The 19,004-nt window shown below is 35.1% G+C and overlaps 1 protein-coding gene across 1 annotated transcript; it reads right to left on the bottom strand.

Annotated features, from left to right (window-relative positions):
* Positions 1–258: 258 nt before the first annotated feature.
* Positions 259–18,771, bottom strand: LOC122034470. The gene is made up of 17 exons (XM_042593734.1): positions 18,403–18,771; positions 18,119–18,164; positions 15,809–15,945; positions 13,442–13,609; positions 13,114–13,353; positions 12,922–13,013; positions 12,698–12,782; positions 12,130–12,336; positions 11,257–11,316; positions 9,806–9,888; positions 6,002–6,303; positions 5,836–5,927; positions 5,634–5,763; positions 3,945–5,083; positions 3,554–3,855; positions 953–1,120; positions 259–739 (listed from the first exon to the last, which is right to left on the bottom strand). Exons 1-17 carry the CDS (start codon positions 18,598–18,600, stop codon positions 637–639), a joined length of 3,552 nt encoding a protein of 1,183 aa, XP_042449668.1. The 5' UTR covers positions 18,601–18,771; the 3' UTR covers positions 259–636.
* Positions 18,772–19,004: the final 233 nt, after the last annotated feature.

Raw genomic sequence — 19,004 nt, forward strand, 5'->3', positions numbered from 1 at the left:
AACTATAAATTCTTATTTTATTTCTATTTTATAATTTTAAACTATTTGTACTATGTAGAAAATAATATAAAACCTATACATTTTAAAAACAACTGCATTAATTGAACTCAACTCAATATGTATTAAAAATATCTAATAAGCAACTTAACAAACTCAATAAAAAACGAACTTATGATTAAGTTGGCTTATTTGCATTTCTAACTTTCTTTGGGCCGTAAAATGTGGTAAAGTACATATCTGTTGTTAACTAAAGGTAGCTAAACCTGAACAAGATTGTATGAGATTAGATCTTATTTTGGCAGTTGCAGTAGCGATAATACAACACACAAATAGGATTACAACTGAGCATAGACAATAAAAACGTGGAACAAAATTAGTAGATTTACATTTGATGCTGAGATTAGTAAGAGCTTGTTATTTGCATCCAAGAAAAAAATTTTACAATAGACGCTGACTAATCTGGATAAATAAAAAAATGGCATACTGGTGAAACCATTGGATAAATGATCTTCGAGATGAGTATGGGCAGCTTCTTTTCTCAATAGCTGGCTTCGAAATCATAATATTAGAATCAAAGCTTTGGAGGCATAAGTTACAAGAGTCTGTAGCCGAACTGCTATGCTTTGGGCATTTAATCTAAGGTAGTGCCTCCTTAAAGCAGCTGGCACGATTTAACAATTCCAGATCCTTCGATGGCAGTGTAAGTGAACTGGAAAGATAGTGTTGCGATGACCGAGACCTGCATGATAAAGAAACTTCAACAGAGAGAATTTATTTGAACTCGAAGATTTAAGCAGAATTTGGCCCTCAATCAATCTTCAGCATGTTTACAACCATTAAAGCAGTGGATTGAATGCTACATATAAAAAACTAATTGGCTTAGTGACTCAATTGCAAGTGAAAAATCTATCTAGCAATCTTGCAAGTAAAGATCTCAGCGTTAAGGATTTACCTCCGTCGACCTTTTTCTTTCGAGAACTCTGAGATTCGGACACTCTCTAACTTGGATATGTAACTTGAGAAGGACAAGTAGTCATGGAATGCAGAGCCTCTTAGGATCATTGATAATCTTGCAGGAACTATGGGAAGGAGGACGTCCAAAAGAGAAGATTGTGTTTTCCTGCAAGCAACGATCTAGTCAAAATATCACCAAAGGTGTTTATAAATGATGAAATATACAAAAGAGAAAAATGAAGAAGGTATCTATCATCCTGGAGATATCACAGAATAATGGCAAATGAAGAAATTTTCATAGGAGCCACTTATCCAAGATGTTTCTGATATTATAATTCCTTTTATTTGTAATTCTTAGTTCTTTCAACAATATTAATAATGCAGAGAAGAAAAAGAAACAATAGTTATTAAACTTGATAATTGAACTCTTAATTTCCCTGGTAAGATCTTTGTAGACACAATTCAAATATTTGAATTAAGCATATTGTTCTGGATACTGCAATTCTACTGCAAATCTAGCCTGTAAAAGCATACAGTTGTATTTAGCAATGTCCATAAATTGGGTGGCTCAAATTTCTATGCAGCTAAATCTGAAAATCCAAGTGCCACAGGAAAAAAGGGTGACACCATGTCGAGCATGGTGTATTAGGAAGAAGAGAAACTAACACATTTCAAAGCAAGGCATCTAATAATTCACCTATTTTCTTAGTTGTGCATTGGCTTCTAACTCCCAGCGTCCATTTTTTGACATTGTCAATGGAGCATTACACAAATATGTAATATTCTTATTTAGTAATAATATGGGCTACCTAGGATTCCTTAAGGAGTAAAGCTAATTTTTCCCTCTACAGATATCAAGGTTGCTCCTTCACGGTGTTCCTCTCCATGTTGATCTTTCATGTGAATTGACCTGTCTATATGCTCTCTATGATCCTCTCTACATCGTCCACGACCAGCATTGCTTGTGGCACTTCCAATCATGTGCTCCTGTAAACTACAACGTCCAACAAAGGTTGCCCACAGTGCCTCCGCCCATGCACTCCTCTATGCCACTCAGCCTCCACTTGCATACAACAATACTATGTGCCTTCACCCATGCACGAGAATCCATATTGGTTTATTTTTGCCCACACGCTATATGTGGCTCTGCCTGTAACCACTGTACATCTGTTTGTGTTCATCATCTTCTCCGTATTATCACTTCTATATTTGCATACATCCACCACGCATTCATCCGCCTATGTTGCTTCCATCTACATGTGCATCCGCACACTTGCATACCTCTCAACCTTCACATTTCCTTTCCTCCCAAAGATATCCTTCTTCAATCGCTTTACCATCATGAAAGTCATCTTGCACACCAACTTCTAAAATCCCCATGCATCATTCCACAAGTCTCATATCTCATTCTGTATGTGCCATTTCATGGACATTCCTAGACAAATCAATCTTCTTCTCTCCATGTGCAACATTTCATGAACATTTCAAGATGAATTTGTCATTTTTCTTCCATGTTTAAGATGGGACTATCCTCTCTTTTCTGTGAGCGTCATCTTGTGAACTTCTTGAGTTCATTACAAGTTCATTACGAGAATTATCATTGTGCATCCCATGAATTTCTCAAGTCTCTCTTCAGTAATTTTAACAAGTTAATTTCTATTTTGTATTTGAATCATCTTGAGATGGTGTATTATGTATTATGAAGTAATATAAAAATATGTAATCTAAAGTAGAGGGAGCTACAAAGGGATCCTTGAGAAAGAAACTAAATTTTCCCCTCAATAAACACATTAAAGGGACAACAATTAGTCCAATATAAGCTAAAAAACAAGGTACTAGATAGAAGCTCAAAATAGTAAGTAACCTAACAATTAATCAAAAGATAGCAGGTGGCAGAAAAAAAAAGTTTAACGGACTAATAAGCATAGGGCAGTAAACTGGCAGAAGATTCTAATTGACAGCATTCTGAAATGGTTAAGAATATTTTTTGGTGCAATCAGTATGTAGTATGTAGTCAATAACATTTTCTAGATTATATTCTATCTATTTTCTCTTGTACCTCTTTGTTTCTCATTGATCATGCAATTTTCCAAATGAATTAGAGAGAATGTTAGTTAAAAAAAAATGGTGTCCTGCTAATACCACGATTGATATCTTCCTTATAGTATGTTTATGGTTGTGACTGCATATTTTGACGGTGAAGGAATTTCACTCTTTTATAACATTTTTTCTGAATCAAATGTCTGAACTTATTACTTTTCTAATAATATCATATTTGACCTGAATGCTAATGCTTAATAACTTCATCATCTTGTCCTAACTATTTGAGATTGACTGCATGCATTTGATTCCTCGAGTAAGTTCTTACCATGTTATTAAAGGAAAACGAACGTGAAGGCAAAAGTATATATAGCTTCAAAACAGATGGTTGAGATGTGCCTAATGGGGCCACAGATCTCATGTTTGAACATTTCATGCCCTTTATTTCCAAAAGGAAAAAAAATTGACAAAGCCAGTATGAAAGCTTTTTTCAATGAAGATATAGAACCAATAGGCAAAAGAGAATGTTAATTGCTCAAGATCCAGAGAATGATCATACCTTGTTGAAATGTCATGTATTGTTTCCTTCATATGCAGACTTCCATAAGAAGTATCATGCTTGTTAGTACTTTCCAAGGCAAGCAGCTTCCCAAGTGCCATAGCATTGGTGCTGGAAATCAGCATCTCCTGCATTAGAGGTTCTGTTGGTATTGACCCCACATCTTGGCATGCATTGTCACAATGTTTCATGAAATGACATAGGCCGTGTTGAGAGTATGTGGATCCCATCTCATATTGTTCATCATACCAGGAGAAATCATCTGGCTCAGTGGCGGGTGTCAATGAAGGATCCAGAACATCCTGCACAATACGATTTGATCCTTAGAACAATTTTTGCTTGAGGAAAAAGAAGCTTAAAGCTACAAAGAGATGAAAGATCATAAACTTACAGTTATAGCAGGGTAACAGCCACTGAACATGATATCAGAGTCTGCAATTAAGTCAGTTAATCCAGACGTGATGTTGAGTATTAAAGACTCTCTTTGGCTTTCTCCTACATATTTTTTCAGTTCTTCACGCTGGTTGTGCAGTTTGTGCCATGTTTCTTGAACTGAAACAGTGCCTGGAGAATTTTGATCGAATCTCTTAGGAACTGACCGAATGGAGAAAGTAGCCTGGCTGCATTCATCCATAAATTGATATCCACTGCATGAAAGCTCTTGAATCCCATTATCAGAATCACCGAGCCCCTCATCGAGCTCATATAAGTTGCTGATGGGGCATAAGTTTCTGTTGGTTATGGATCGATTTAGATTATTATTTTGTTCTTGTGAGGCATGGATTGACTGAACCAAATCACCTAGAGTACCACTTATGTTTTTAGAAGATACTACAACTGACATGGTATCCTCTCTCTTGTTGGCCTCAGAACCAGATAGAAAACAAGAATCTGGAACACATGAGACATCCTGTAATTTGAATGTATCACAAATATGTAAAGCGGATGCTGTGTCAACACTGTTGAGAAAATACTGACAACCATCATCTCTCTGAAACTTAGCTGGTGAATTCAGTGGACTACAAAGTTCCAGCATTGTAGTCGGTGTATCTACAAATGGATAGTCATTCACATCAGATGACATAATATCTGCAGGTGGAAGTTCATCAGCACTTAAATTATCATTAGACTGAGATGACAGGATGATACGAGGCCTCTTGGCCCTCTTCTTATTAGATCTTGGAAGATCAGCTCCTGCAAGTGACTCAGAAGCATCAGAGAAGTCGTCAAGATCATTGCCATTAGCTGGATTTGTGGAATCTGGATCTGACATTTTCCTCTTTAATTTGCTTTTCTTATTCTTAGTGATTCCCTTGGGTACTCCCCCCACGTTAGGTGAACTAATCTTTTCTAATGGATCAGACTCTACTGTCACTGAGTTGTCTTCTATTGAAGATAATGTTCTGCTGATCTCATCAAGTATCTTTTCTGACAATTCACACTTGAACTCCCACGGAATTGCAGTTGGTATTACCATATGTGTAGCATCAATATCAAAGTGTAGGGGACTATATGTGAGTATATTGCTGCCTGGATAGTAAAAAGAGAACTCAAAAGGCCAAAATTTGGATCATAATATACTCATAATAAAATATATAAGGAATAACAACACGCGGATCAGATTTTAAATAAGTATTGAGGAACAAAAATATCACAGAACTCAAAAAGCATCAGTAAAAAGAAGCCAGACTTGCAAATATGCGCCATGCCACAAAAGAAATATGCACATTTGCCAAAAAGACTAGGCTTATGTCTGCTGCTAGCATGAGTTAAAATAAGATAGGCTAACAAATAAGATTACAACTAATCCTGTAGCTGCTACTAGCTAGTTGATCTAACATCAATTTGCCATGCCCATTTGCTATATAACAACCAACAATCTTCTTACTAAGACTTATACAGCACTGACAAGTATTACACTCTATACATTGCTGAATATCTTTTCCCATGATGAAAAAACGAAGACTACATGCTGAAGAATAACATATTAAGCATTATCATGTGTATAAACTTGATCGAGAATCAGTAGAAGCAATCTTCTACTTGTTTCATGTAAAAAACCAATATAGCAGCTACTTACCAATTCTAAGATTTTTTCCCTGGCACCAGAATTGAAGTGACATGATCACCTTACGTAGATCACCCAGACAAGAACTGATAAATTGCTGCAGTAAGCAGGATGAAATTTGAGCCCTCTCATTAGCACAAATCTGCACAACAATCAATATAAGCAAGATGCTCTTATGAGACAGAATATACCACATTGAAGACGAATAACATACCGTGTGCACATGTCTAAACAACTCTTCATTTGATGGAAGCTCAAAATCTAAAACCAGTTGACCTAATAGACGGGTTAAGGCACGATTCTTGCCTGTAGGAGAAAACTAGTAAGGTATGGTTGCAGATAGAAAATGAAAGAATATCATTAATAAGCTACAAACTCACTATTGCTTGTAAGTATTATAGGCCTCTTTGAGGTTTCTGCCAATTGGAGGATAGTACAAATAAAGCTATTAAGACCATGATCATCATCAAACACAGAATCCACATCCTCAAAGAGGACCAGTGACTTATTTGCCATTCTAGTCTCTCCAGTCCAAGAGCATTGACTAGGATCATTTTCTTGCATGTCCATAGGAGTAGTAAGTCCAAAATTTTCAGATTTCATGTTTCGCATAGTGCATGGTGCGTCTGCAAGTACATTGACATTTTGCTTTCCTCTTGAATTGTTATTATTGTACGAGGACCTGCATATAGCAACATAAGTACTTCAAATTATCAAAAATAATACAATTACATTCATTAAGTCTACAATAAATAATAATTTATAACATGAGTCTAAAATAATAAAAATGCATCACGAATAGAACAGTCCAGCATACTGTTTATTATGTATGGTATACAGCATATTTGAATTCTTCTCTTGCATGTAAGAATGATTCCTGTTGGAATATGCCAGGGTTAAGATAAACCTTCAAGGCATGTAAACAACCACGTTGCTTCAAAATATAATATTTTCCACACTGGCCAAAATTAACATAGGTCTAGCTAGAGCTTTCTATACTAAAATGGCAATTTAAGACAATGAAGACATTAAAATTCAACATGCTTTCCTCCTGTTGTTCCATATAAAGTGGATAATTGTATATATGTGTGTGTGATTTTTTTTAATTGAGAAGATTGGTGGCGCCAGGATGGGGAAAAAAGGTTATGTCATAATCACCCAAGGTTTAAAATCTCAATCCGTGCCGAGATTTAAATCTCAGACCGAAACAATACGGTTTTGGAATCGTAACATGTTGTGCCGATACGATTTCGGTATTTTTTTTATTTATATATATGAATTATTAGATAAATATATTTATTATGTATAATTTTAAAATAAATTGTATATTGATTTTATATAAGCTCTCTATTATTGAACAACTTAATATTGTTAGAAAAAATAATTAAATATAGTTTTCTTTAAAGAAAATTGATTTATCAATCACTTGAATTAAAATTGATACATCATAATATGTTACCTAACTAATATCAAAAGGAGTAGTGCGAGAAACATTGGTTCTTGTAACATTTTGCTTAGGTCAACTTTACAGTTCTCCAACGCCCAAATTAAATAATCATAATTATATAAATTAACACAAAGATGCTTTTTATATATAATAATTATATAAATTAACTATTTATTCATTTAATTAATTATTAATTTAAATAATATATATTTAAATAGTAAAAAAAACCAAAATATCAATTAAACATTAAAACAATACAAAAAAGTAAACAATATATATCAAAATATAAATACGATTTATTAGAATTTTTAAATAAAATTTAAAACGGTAAAAAAAATTCAGAACGTCGATTAATAAAATTTATTAATTCCTTTAAAATTTTAAAAATATTTTTTATATATTTTATTGGGATAATTTAATTATGGTTTATGAAAGTCGCTTCGAAATATCACACTTACATTGGAAATTATTTGAATTAATTAAATTCGCAGTTTTAATTTTCTTCGACACAGTATCATTGCGCGTCGTAGGATCGCCTCCGGCAACACTGGAGGTGTCATGCAATGCCTCCGGCGGTGCCGGAGCATTCCTATGACGTCGCCGGCAGCACCGGAGCCATCTGCGATGTCTCTGAGACTCCTCCAACCCATCTTCTGTTGTGCGAGCGTCACACATGCGAAATTGTCGCACGTACAATAGCGATTTCACTCCCCTGTCGAAACGATAAAAACCGTCTATGCCGCCCAGCATTGAACGGTATTTCAATCACTGTAGCCACCCCATCCTACTTATGAGGGTTGATGATGGAAAGTTAAATTCTTGCCTCCGCACATGGCATTACCATCCATACTAAATTGTGTGCTTCAATAAGTAATCTTGCAAGAAAGAAGACAATACTTGCAAACAAAAATTGTATTATTGATTTAATAACATGACAATTATAAGGTTTCTTGAATAGGCTTTACCATAAAATACTCATAAAATAAAAGTGGAAATAAAATGAACCTATACTTTATTTCACTAATGCTAGGAAACCTTTTTTTTATATAATTAGGGGTGTAAACAAGTCAAACACTCGTGATCTATTTAGGTCTCGATTCGAAAAAAAAAATAGTTCGAGTTTATTCGATTAAGTTAATGAGCCGAACTTGAGCCTAATTTCGAACTCAAAAACATTATCAAGCCAAGCTCGAGCTTAACAATATTTGATTTGTGAGCTTACAAACGTGTCATTAAGAGGCTCGTTTATATATATTAACGAGCCGAATTCGAACTAAGCTCATTTAACTTTTAAACGAGCAATTTCGAGTCGTGCTCGAGTCATTCACGAACTATTTAGGCTACGTTTGGTTGGGTGTAATGTAATGTAGATTGTAATGTAATTAAATTTGTAATGTAATGTAATCTTGATTACATTACTACATTTGGTAATATAATGTATGTAATCTTTGATTACAAGGGTGATTACATTCTTTTGTTTGGTGTCCATTATTTTTTATAAGGAATGTAATTCATATTATTATAAAATGACAAAAATATCCTACGACTTCTATCGACGGACCGTCGCACCTCTGTCGAAGCTTGCGGCAACCACTGGCAACTAGCGACCGTCATCGCCGGTCGCTGTCGGCGGCGGGCGACCGGCGGCCGCCGACCGACGGCTGGCGGCCGACAACCGGCGACCGGCGATCGGCGGTCGACGACCGGCGATCAGCGGCCGACGGCCGGCGAGCAGGCGGGCGGCCGACGGGGGGCAACCAGCGGGGGGCGGGCGGCAATGGCAACGACAAGCGGTGGCAGGGGGCGACCGGCGATGGCGGGGGGCGGCAGCTGACTAGGGATATATTCAGTATTCAAAGTTTAGTTAAGCAGTGACCTCATAATGTAATCGGATTACATAGTATTTACTTTATAATCCATATTATAAAATTTCACTACCTTTTGTAATCGAGATTACATTACATTACAAGTTTAAAGTTAAACCAAACAAAATAATCAACCTTGTAATGTAATCTTGATTACATTACAAGGCAGATTACACCCTACCAAACGTAACCTTAATTTCATTACGAGTCGAGTTCGAGCTTAAAAATTAAAACTCGAATCAAACTCGAGCTGAGCTCGAGCTTAGGTAAAACGAACCGAGATCGAGCTCGAGCCTCTTACCGTTGGCTCGGCCCGATTCGATTACACCCTTATTTATAATGATCTCATTTGGTGTTATCCACACAACGTTCCACCGAATTAAGCAGAGACAAACAGATGTGACAAACATATAATGGGTCATTCAAATAATTTTTTCTATTTACTGAGTGCACATGAAGAAAAAAAGAACCATGTTTTTAAGCTCTTCCACATGAATCTATAATACGAGAAAGGTTCTCAAAATTTCTTTGATGCTTCAAATAGTGCATTTATGAAATTCTAAACACAGCTTGACCAGACAACTGTTTATGACTCACTCATATCTCTTCTCAATCTTGTGCAATTTAATCCAGTAATGCATATGCATTCTAAAACAAGCTAAACATTACACTTCATATGATGTTCATAAGTGGATCAGTGCTAAGAATCTGTCCTTGCATACAAGGCCATTAATGAAAACACGTGACCTTTGAGAATTAAACATCAAGGTTCAGTCATTGGATTTATAAATACACTAACAAAAAGTTGAACATAATTATTTGGACAAAATCAATAAGCTAAGAAATACTAAATCCAAGAGCAGAGAACTAACCATCTGTTAAATCCATGCGATTCCATTGCCTCCCCATATTTGTTTTTAATACTTGTGCCGTTTCTCAAATCAGATGCATCAACCTGTTAACTAGTATTTTATTAGAATATAATAATAATAAATACAAGCAAATAAGCAGTTTTCTTCTGGTATATAAATTAACCGAGTCAACATAACAGTTCTGAACTAAAGTTCAAATGGGGAGAGGTAGTTAAAGAGCAATTTTGCAAGGCTTATATGTAAGTTGAATGTGTCTCACTTGCCATTTGTTGGATGAAAAAATAGAACAATTCTGAGCTTTTAGAGTTTATCTAACGTTTTCTTAAATATGATAAGTCATAACTCATAATGAGATTTCTTCATCAATTTCTAGTTTGGCTCTTGAATGTGACAACCTAAATTTCCATGCTACACCATATCCAATGTGAAAAAGGAAAACAAACAAACTCAGAAGGATGTAAAACATAATTCCAACTGGCAAAGTGCAACCTATCATATTCTTGGTAACAAAATCCCATCCCTGAGGAATCTAGACATGAATGTCATTCAGGCATTTAAATATTCACGTAATCTGGATAACATCCTTTTAAAGGTCTCAATTAGCATAATATCAAACCATAATTTAATGCAAATGACATAGCAAAATAAGTCCAAAGCTACAGCAAAATAATTGATAAAACATAGAGGACAGGTGAGAGAAGGTATGCAGTCTATGAAAGGACCAAGTTATGTTATTGAGTAAGAAAAGCTGTAATACTTCCTGCAACTATTAATGGCTAGGCAGGAAATTAGTTACCAAATATAATCAAAGATATTCAAAATCTTTGATTAGACATGCAAAGAATTGGACAAAAGCCAATGCAAAAGAAAGTCTGGCCACTGACAGTCTGGTCACAGGTCAACTTGCTTCTAAATCAAACTAGTAAGAATGTGGATAACTTTTCATTAGCTAAAACGCAACTGTATTTTCCAATGGGTGGTAACCAAAAGTTTGGAACATCCAAAGAGAGGTTCTAATTTATCTAATTTGCACTCTGAAAACCTTGCAGGGGGCATAGATTGATAGCTGAGTTTGTCCCAAAACAGTTATTTTGTTGGCATATTGGAATAAGCAGAAGAGGAATTTTATTCTTGTAGGAACGATATACTATTTTTGAGAAACTTTTGGGGGGGAAAACTAGTTGATACAGCTATTTGTATCATGAACTGCAAGGAGCAATTCAGTTTTAAACTAGATGCAATAATTTTTAATAAGGATTATACTATTATCTTCATACAGTTTCAAAATAAAATTCAAATCCTGACAATAATCAAATTCCAGATGTTTTATTATAAGAATCTTAGAAGTGGCAATAGATCAAGAAAAACCATTTTGAATCTTATTCTAAAATAATTCTATAGTTGAATGCGTAACAATTCCATTAATATAATGAATACAAATTTAAGATTACCTCAATGACTTCAAAGCCTTCCTCTTTTGCACAGGCATGTATGGCAGCAGATTTTCCACTCTGCAATAAGCACAGATGTCAGTTTCAAATCAATTCACTAGTATTAAAAGTAATTAAAAGTTGATCCATGAGAACAGGCAACTACCACAAAGAATTCAAATACCAGATAGACGTATTGAGTCAAGGAAATGGAATGATATTAACAGCTACACAATACAGATCTAGCGGTTAATATTAGCCAAGGAAAGTTGTTGCATAGGATATATGACAGTTATCATTAGAGTGCAAAGCTTCATAAAGAGTTATCTTCTTACAGGTATTGCCAACAAAGTAGAGGTTGGCGCAGATGAAAGGTTGTGTTTTGGTAATTAGCGTTGTTCAACATTGCACCTAGGCAATTGGGCCTAGGAGTATAAGTGGAATTAGGTAATGCAAAGACAAAAGGTAAAAATGGTAGGGAGGCAAGAGGCATCACCAAACTTAGGAGCTTTTTGCAGCAGCGAAGCCTAAGGATCTGTCCAATGATGACAATCGTGGAATGTGGATGAGAAAAGTAGGAGAAGATATGGATACTCTGGAAGCAAGGGGAATATGGAAACAATAAGGTTCTCACACAAGATGGATGGGTTAGGGGAGATTGCATCATCTAAAGGGATAGTTGCGAAAACCTATAAGGAAACCCGCTCTTATACCAAGTTCAGAGGATAAATATTGAATTGTCATCCAAATGAAATTACCTCTAGGCCTAACTAATCATTTGAAAATACAGCCTATCATTTCTAACAATACCACTAATTGATCAAATTATAGCCTAGTGTTTATGACAAAATTTATCAAAATTAAACAGACAACTTAATCAGGACAAGTACTGACCCCCACTGGTCCAGTTACCAAAAGCACACTTTCGAGACTATCTTCTTGATCCTCCATATCAGACTCAGCATTATATAATCTATCTTCATTGTTCTCAACTACACATTGCTCCTCAACGTTGCAGTGCTTGTCACTTTTTCGACCTTTCTCATGCCAAGACTTGAGCCATTCAGCGAGCTGACTAACTAAATGAGAGTTTCCACAAACCTGCAATAGCAATCTGATAAATATTAACTTTCAATCTCGGACATTCATAGAATATGTTGATTTATCTACGATTAAATGGCAGATGGTTTTACTATTTGGTGGAATATAATCTATAACAGTAGTCAAAACATATTAGTGTGGCATCACAAGCCTCATCCATATCAAGAAACCAAAGAAGCTAACAAAGATAATTGTGCCTTCATAAGGCACAACCGTAGGTGCCTACACCATGGATGTAAGATAAGATAGAGCTAGTGTGCTTAATTGCTGCACATATGATTGACCCTTTCTTTCAGTGATGGCATTATCATCCTGCATGCTAAGAGCACACATGGAGAAAGCAAACATAAATCTTTCTTACCTCCGAGGCATTTTCTGGCTGGTATTTGGCTGTCCAGAGGCTGTGCTCAGACCAATCATTAGGTCTTCTGTAGTATGATAAAACCCTAAAGTTACAGAGGAATTCAAATGAAAATTAGTAACAAAAATTCAAAGTACAAAACGGTGCAAATACAGATGTTTTGAGAAATGGTGTAATGCCTGCAGTATCAGCATGAGTATCATAAACATTCACATATGTCTTACCTTTCTTCATCCAATCCATTCTGAGAACAGTTCTCTAAGCTTCCTACCAATCTACCACATCTTGGTGATAATGACAAGTTGTTTAAATGAGCCTGCAAAAAACTTGGTTGAATGATTAAAAAGGAGAAAATTGAAGACTTTAAAAATGAATTATATTGTGTTCAGAATGTAAAAACACAAAAACTAATTTACCTCTGGGTAGGGTGGCTGGTGCTGTGTTTGGAATTGACCATTGGATATTGTAGATGTAGCTGTGCCTGAGTTAATGTCTGTTGAACTTGATAGAGAAGTATGCCTCGCTTTAAGGAAAACAGGATCGACCTTCAAAGGCTCAACCAATCTTCTGCAATCTTCTTCCATTGGACAGCGACTTAGACCAAAGGCTTGCTCAGTAAAACTCCAATTACTCCAATCTAATGAAATATCTTCAACCTAAATCCAAAAACAAGAGCAACACAATACACAGACAAATCATAACAAAGATACACTCAATAAATTGACAGGACTAACCTGTACCTACCTGTGTGTCAACTATATGAAAAGGAGTATAGATATTAGCATCATCACTGGCATATATAGACCACTGCCCACCCTTGTCTAATTTCTGAATGTCTAGGGACTCTGTCAATCTTTTGGTTTCTTTTCTACAAGTGAAAAACGGATGCATCTGCTTTCCTACCATATTTTCCTGTTGAAAAAAAAAAAAGAATAAAATTGAATCTATGATCATTAGCCAGAAAAATAAAATAAAGTAGCAAAAGAAAAGGTATGAAATTGTAAAGAATCAAGAACTCAAAGTTCAATCGAACATACCATTCAACACATTATACAAAAACAAAGAAAATAAAAAAGAAAAGATTTTATAAGGTTATCTTGCCTTTCTGAGCAGGCACAGTTACAGATTGTTAAATAGAAGACAGGAGAAAACATAATGATCAAAGAAGACACTAAAACCAAATACAGGAATTCCAACACCATGTGATCCAGCAGGAAAACACAAGCATCCTAGCTAGAAAACTTGAAAGCTCAATTTTCTAAGCAATGTAAACAGTAGAGTATGATTACACAGAAAATAAATACATAAAAAATGTGCATGGCCTACATAATAGGTAAAGTACAAAAAAAAAAGATCAAACATAGAAATATGATAATTCTGCCTCTTAGACTAAAAGATTTTAGGTCAATTGAATAAACTCTCCTTCAAATCAAGTTGTAGCCACAAACAAATTGTTGAGTTTGGGATGCACATGATTATCTTTTTGCTCAATAAACAGAACTCCAATTAAATGCCCGAAGTCAGGACAATTTAAGAATTCAGAGGACAAATATCTCCAGAGAGCTGCTTTTCCCCCCTCCCCTGACACCCTCACCTCCAGGTCCCACCCATTTTTTGACTTTTATACCCCTTATTCAGTGTCTATGTTTTTTCTTACAAATTTTTATTTCTTTTTAATCAGTTTTTTTATCAAATTTTTTTTAAAGGTTTTATTTTTTAATCAGTTCTTTTTATCATTTTTTATCAATTTTATTCTTTTTAAATAATTTTTTATTATATATTTATCATGGTAAATAATATTTATTTAATATTAAAAAAATAGTATAATTTTTTAATATTTTATTTATTTTTTAATTATATATTTTCACATTCCACACACTCTCTTCCAGCTCCATCATATTATTTACCTTTATACTATTTTTTTTATTCCATTTTTTTTGTTTTTTATTAAGTATTTTCTCGGCAAGAATATCATATTTGTAATCTGAGATCGGATTCTATGTCCCTAATTTTCTCTGTCCCCGTGTTCCACTCGTCGCCTCAGCCCACTATCGGCGACCTCTGGTCGTCGTCCCGACCAGAACTATACCCAGGGGGAAGGTGAACCCAGGAGTATCGCCATTGACACGATCGACATCGGTATTCGACCGAATCTGAGCAGGGACTCAGATCGATGGTGAAGGAAAGTCTGCTCAGATCTGACCAAATTTTGACGCTGATCGCGCCGATGCGACCTCACTATGTTCACCTTCCCCCTAGGATATAATTTTAATCGAGGCGGCAACCGAGGGCCTCCGGCGGTGCCACCGACGATGGGCTGAGGCGACAAGTGGGAACAAGAGCAGGTGATAATGAAATAGAGGATTGATCTCTTGTAATCTTTTATTTTTTTTTAAATAGTAAATTTTAGGGGTTATTATTTATAAAAAAAATTAAAAGTAAAATATGGATAAAAAATAAACAATTTTGATGAAAAAATAATAAACAAAATTTATTAAAAAATAAAATTAAAGAAGTAAATACAACTGAAAAAAATTTAAAGAAGTAAATAAAATTAGAAAAAAAATAATTTGTTATTTAAAGAAGGAGGGGTGAAAAAGTCATTTAATAGAGGAGAGAGAGAGGGGGGGCTGTCAGAGGGGGTGGGAAAAGCAATTTACATATCTCCAGTGTATAAAAATGATTAAATTATTCAATGTATAAGAATGAGTGAAATGACCTAAGTAATGACAACATCTTGCTTTTATCCATATTAAATTGACCTATAAATTTACGACAAAATGTCCCATAATCATTGATGCATTAAACTGTTATGGGTTATGGATGACTGAATGTGAGTAGCGTGCAATGTAACTGCACCAATTTAATTATTTGCTTAATCATGTAACTAACATAAAGACCAATATGAGTTAATGATCTATTTTAATTAATTTCTATATTCTAAAATATTTCCATTCCAAAAGGTTAGTAATCAGCTTGTTCAAAGTTAAAATGCTAATTCTGTAGATCAAGGTACAAGAATCCACCAAGGTGAACTCAACTAAGGCGAAAGCACATGTTCAGTGCTAGAAAAATAAAAGAAAGTAATATTATGTAAAAAAAAGTAACCACCTCATGTGCTAATTTTGCTTCTAGCTGTAGATTGCATGCAGGCCTTTCTACATTCTGGCAAACAATATCCAAATCTTTCACAATGTCAGATTTACCAGCAGCATCATTCTTCTTTGACCTTTTGCAGCTGCCATTACCTTCAAATTAATTGTTCATGTCAATATTTATTACACTAAAAGAGTTCATTTTTTGTAATTTGCAGCATATCCTAATATCATACAAAACTATACAAGCAAATATCAGTGAATATATGATGGGAGAAACCATCAGCCAAATCCAGAATCCTACTGGAGAAACATTATATAGAAAGACAAGTATTATTGAATTTTCTGAAAACAGTGAAAAACAAATATTAAAGGCCGAATACAGACATTCACTTTCCAAAATTCCTTGTAAAAGAATACAAATAGCCCTCACTATCATTTGATGAACATTAACTTTCGATGGACAGTGTTAAGCGCATTCTGTAACGTTAGTAATCATCTTGGGTTCCCCGTCGACACTCTATCTAGTCTTAGTTATATAAGGGTCAAGGGAAGTGATCACGTCATAATTGCAATTAGGTTCAATATGTATGGAATAGATCCACTATGCACCAAGGTATTAGAATGCTTATAATGGACTTATTTTTATCAGGCATAGCTCAAGTAAAGAATCATATAAATCAAGTTTATAAGAGTATTTTTATTTTGAAAAAAAAAAGGATTTGTGGTGACAGGGACCTTGTATTGCATTAATCAAATGTTGAACAACAATTGAGGCAATAGGCATAATGGGATGGTAGGTTACATGAATCTCCATAGTACACACTCAGCTACATGAGACAACAAATTAAGTCATCATGAAATTTTGTAACCAAGTTCAAGTAGTCTGGAAGAAATCTTTTGGCGACTTTGATTATCCAGAGAAGTGTCAGCCTCCTCCAACCTTCCAACAGCTCAAATCTCAACTCTGGCTCGCTGGAAGATTGCTAAACACTGAGTTCTCTAAACTACCACAATTCAAGCTTGAGATACAGTGCTAAACAAGCAAATCTCAGTCCTGTGCAAGGATTCTCATAAGAGTTGGTATACAGTTGTATTAAAGCGACGATAACAGACAAGGTTAATCATGAATCCTTTTCTTTTTTTTCCCCTCTCTTCGCCTTTATCCTCTTCCGAGATTATTTATATTCCCTTCTCTAAACAAATATAACAACAGCTTGCATTATTTTCTTAGCCTAACCAACATTAATTACTCTGACCTGTGGATTCATCATCAACCATGTCTCTTCTAACATTGGCAACAGTCACTGTGGTTAATCCACATTTCGCAGATCCTTTTAGAGATTGGCTACAATTCATCAAAGAGCTATATCAAGATTATTTAATCTTTTCGGAAGACCAACGAAGATGTACTTGTCAAAAGCAAGCATTCTCTGATATCCTCCTTTATTGCAAATTCCTTCCTCCCACTTATTACTATTGTTCCCTATTAGAACCATTTTTATCCCAAAGAAAATCTTTCATAATGTCATTGCAAGACAGATTCTCCAAAAAAAAACACAACATAGCCCCATGCTTACAGTCAGCAATATTAAATACAACTCAATCGAACAATACAAACTAACTCTACCAGAAATATAAATAACATCACCTTCTTATAACCGAATTAAAATTTATGATATGAAAAATAATTTGACAAATTGAATATATGAAATATATTGATGTAATATCATTAATACGATTAAAAAAAGTCACTAAAAAAAGAACTTTTGAATTCTTATATGGCCAACGTGATCATCTAAGGTTCAAATATACAAATTAAGAATATGTTACGACCTTTGTGCTTATGGATCAATGTATTAGACAATTAGAATAGTAACTGTACAAAAAATAATGTAACTAAAAGAGAGTGCTAAGATGACTGTGTGGAATCACTAGACAATATAAAATACAAATATGATTATCTAGAATAATTAGGTGTAAGCACTATAACTCCAATAGATAATAACATGAGAGAAAAAGGATGACATGAAAATCATCATAGGTGGCCAGTTTGTCAATTGTTGATTAAAGTTGAAGGTGTAAAATATAAAAAATATCAGCCAATATAATAAATGGTGATTAAATTGCACCAAGTATTAGTGATATAATCTTATATAAAATTTAATAAAAAGGTTCAATAAAGGCAGACTAAGAACTTCCTGATGCACTTCAACCACAAAAATAAATACTTTTCACACCAACATTGGAACTATAACTACAAACACACTGTTATTAGAATACTCGAAGGCATAATACAATTGACAATACATACATGTCAACTTACCAGGTGATTTAGAAAGCCTTGTCCTTCCTGCTCTGGTAGATGGAGACTGCCAGTGAACATTGGAAAAATGTTACAATGTGCGATGTAAAAACTACTGAAAGAAAAAAAAAACGTAGAAATAATTGTGGCCCTCAATATTGGTAGGAATTACTGCGTTTTGAAAGAAAGTGTCAATTTCATTGGCAAAGAGAAATAATATTGAGGCCAGACGAAGCGAAACATGAAATACAGTGCATTAAAAGAACACAACTCTGAACCTAAAACGTCGATCTGCAGCAACACACCTTTTTGGGAGTCTTCACCTTGGTATTCCGTTTACCCGTGCCCTCGCCCTTGCGGATTTCTTCCCTCACATCCGCAGCTGGAGAGCCAGCATTTTCCTTAGGTCGACCCCAAGAGAGCTTGGTTTGGACGCATCTTCGAATCCGCTTCCCCTCGGGGGGCGACGGCGTGACCATGAACTCGTCCACGGATTCCCCCATCTTATTGCTGATGCGATCGGTGATTTCGAGCACCAAGCCAACTGCGGAACGGAGAGAACAGTAGGGCTGGGGAAGGAGGAGGAGACGGCGGGAGATTTTTGGGCAAGTGAGAAGAATTTCGGCTTTTTAGAATATCGGCGGCAGGCTTGCAATAACGCAGATGGTGCCGATATCGACGAACCCTCTCCTATAACGCTTTATCATCTCACGTGACCCGCATGTCTACGAAGTAAGGTCTGTATAACAGATTTTGTTACAGGTATGTCAATTTTCTTAGCTGCTACTGAAATTCTAATTAAATAATTACAGGGGCTTAAATTTTCTAGTATGTATCTTCGTCAATGCAAATTTAGTTTTGGAAAAAATATCAAAACGCACCTTCTACTTTTTGAAAATTCCCAATC

The sequence above is a fragment of the Zingiber officinale genome, chromosome 11B (genome assembly GCF_018446385.1).
Source record: "Zingiber officinale cultivar Zhangliang chromosome 11B, Zo_v1.1, whole genome shotgun sequence".
Lineage (NCBI taxonomy): Eukaryota > Viridiplantae > Streptophyta > Magnoliopsida > Zingiberales > Zingiberaceae > Zingiber > Zingiber officinale.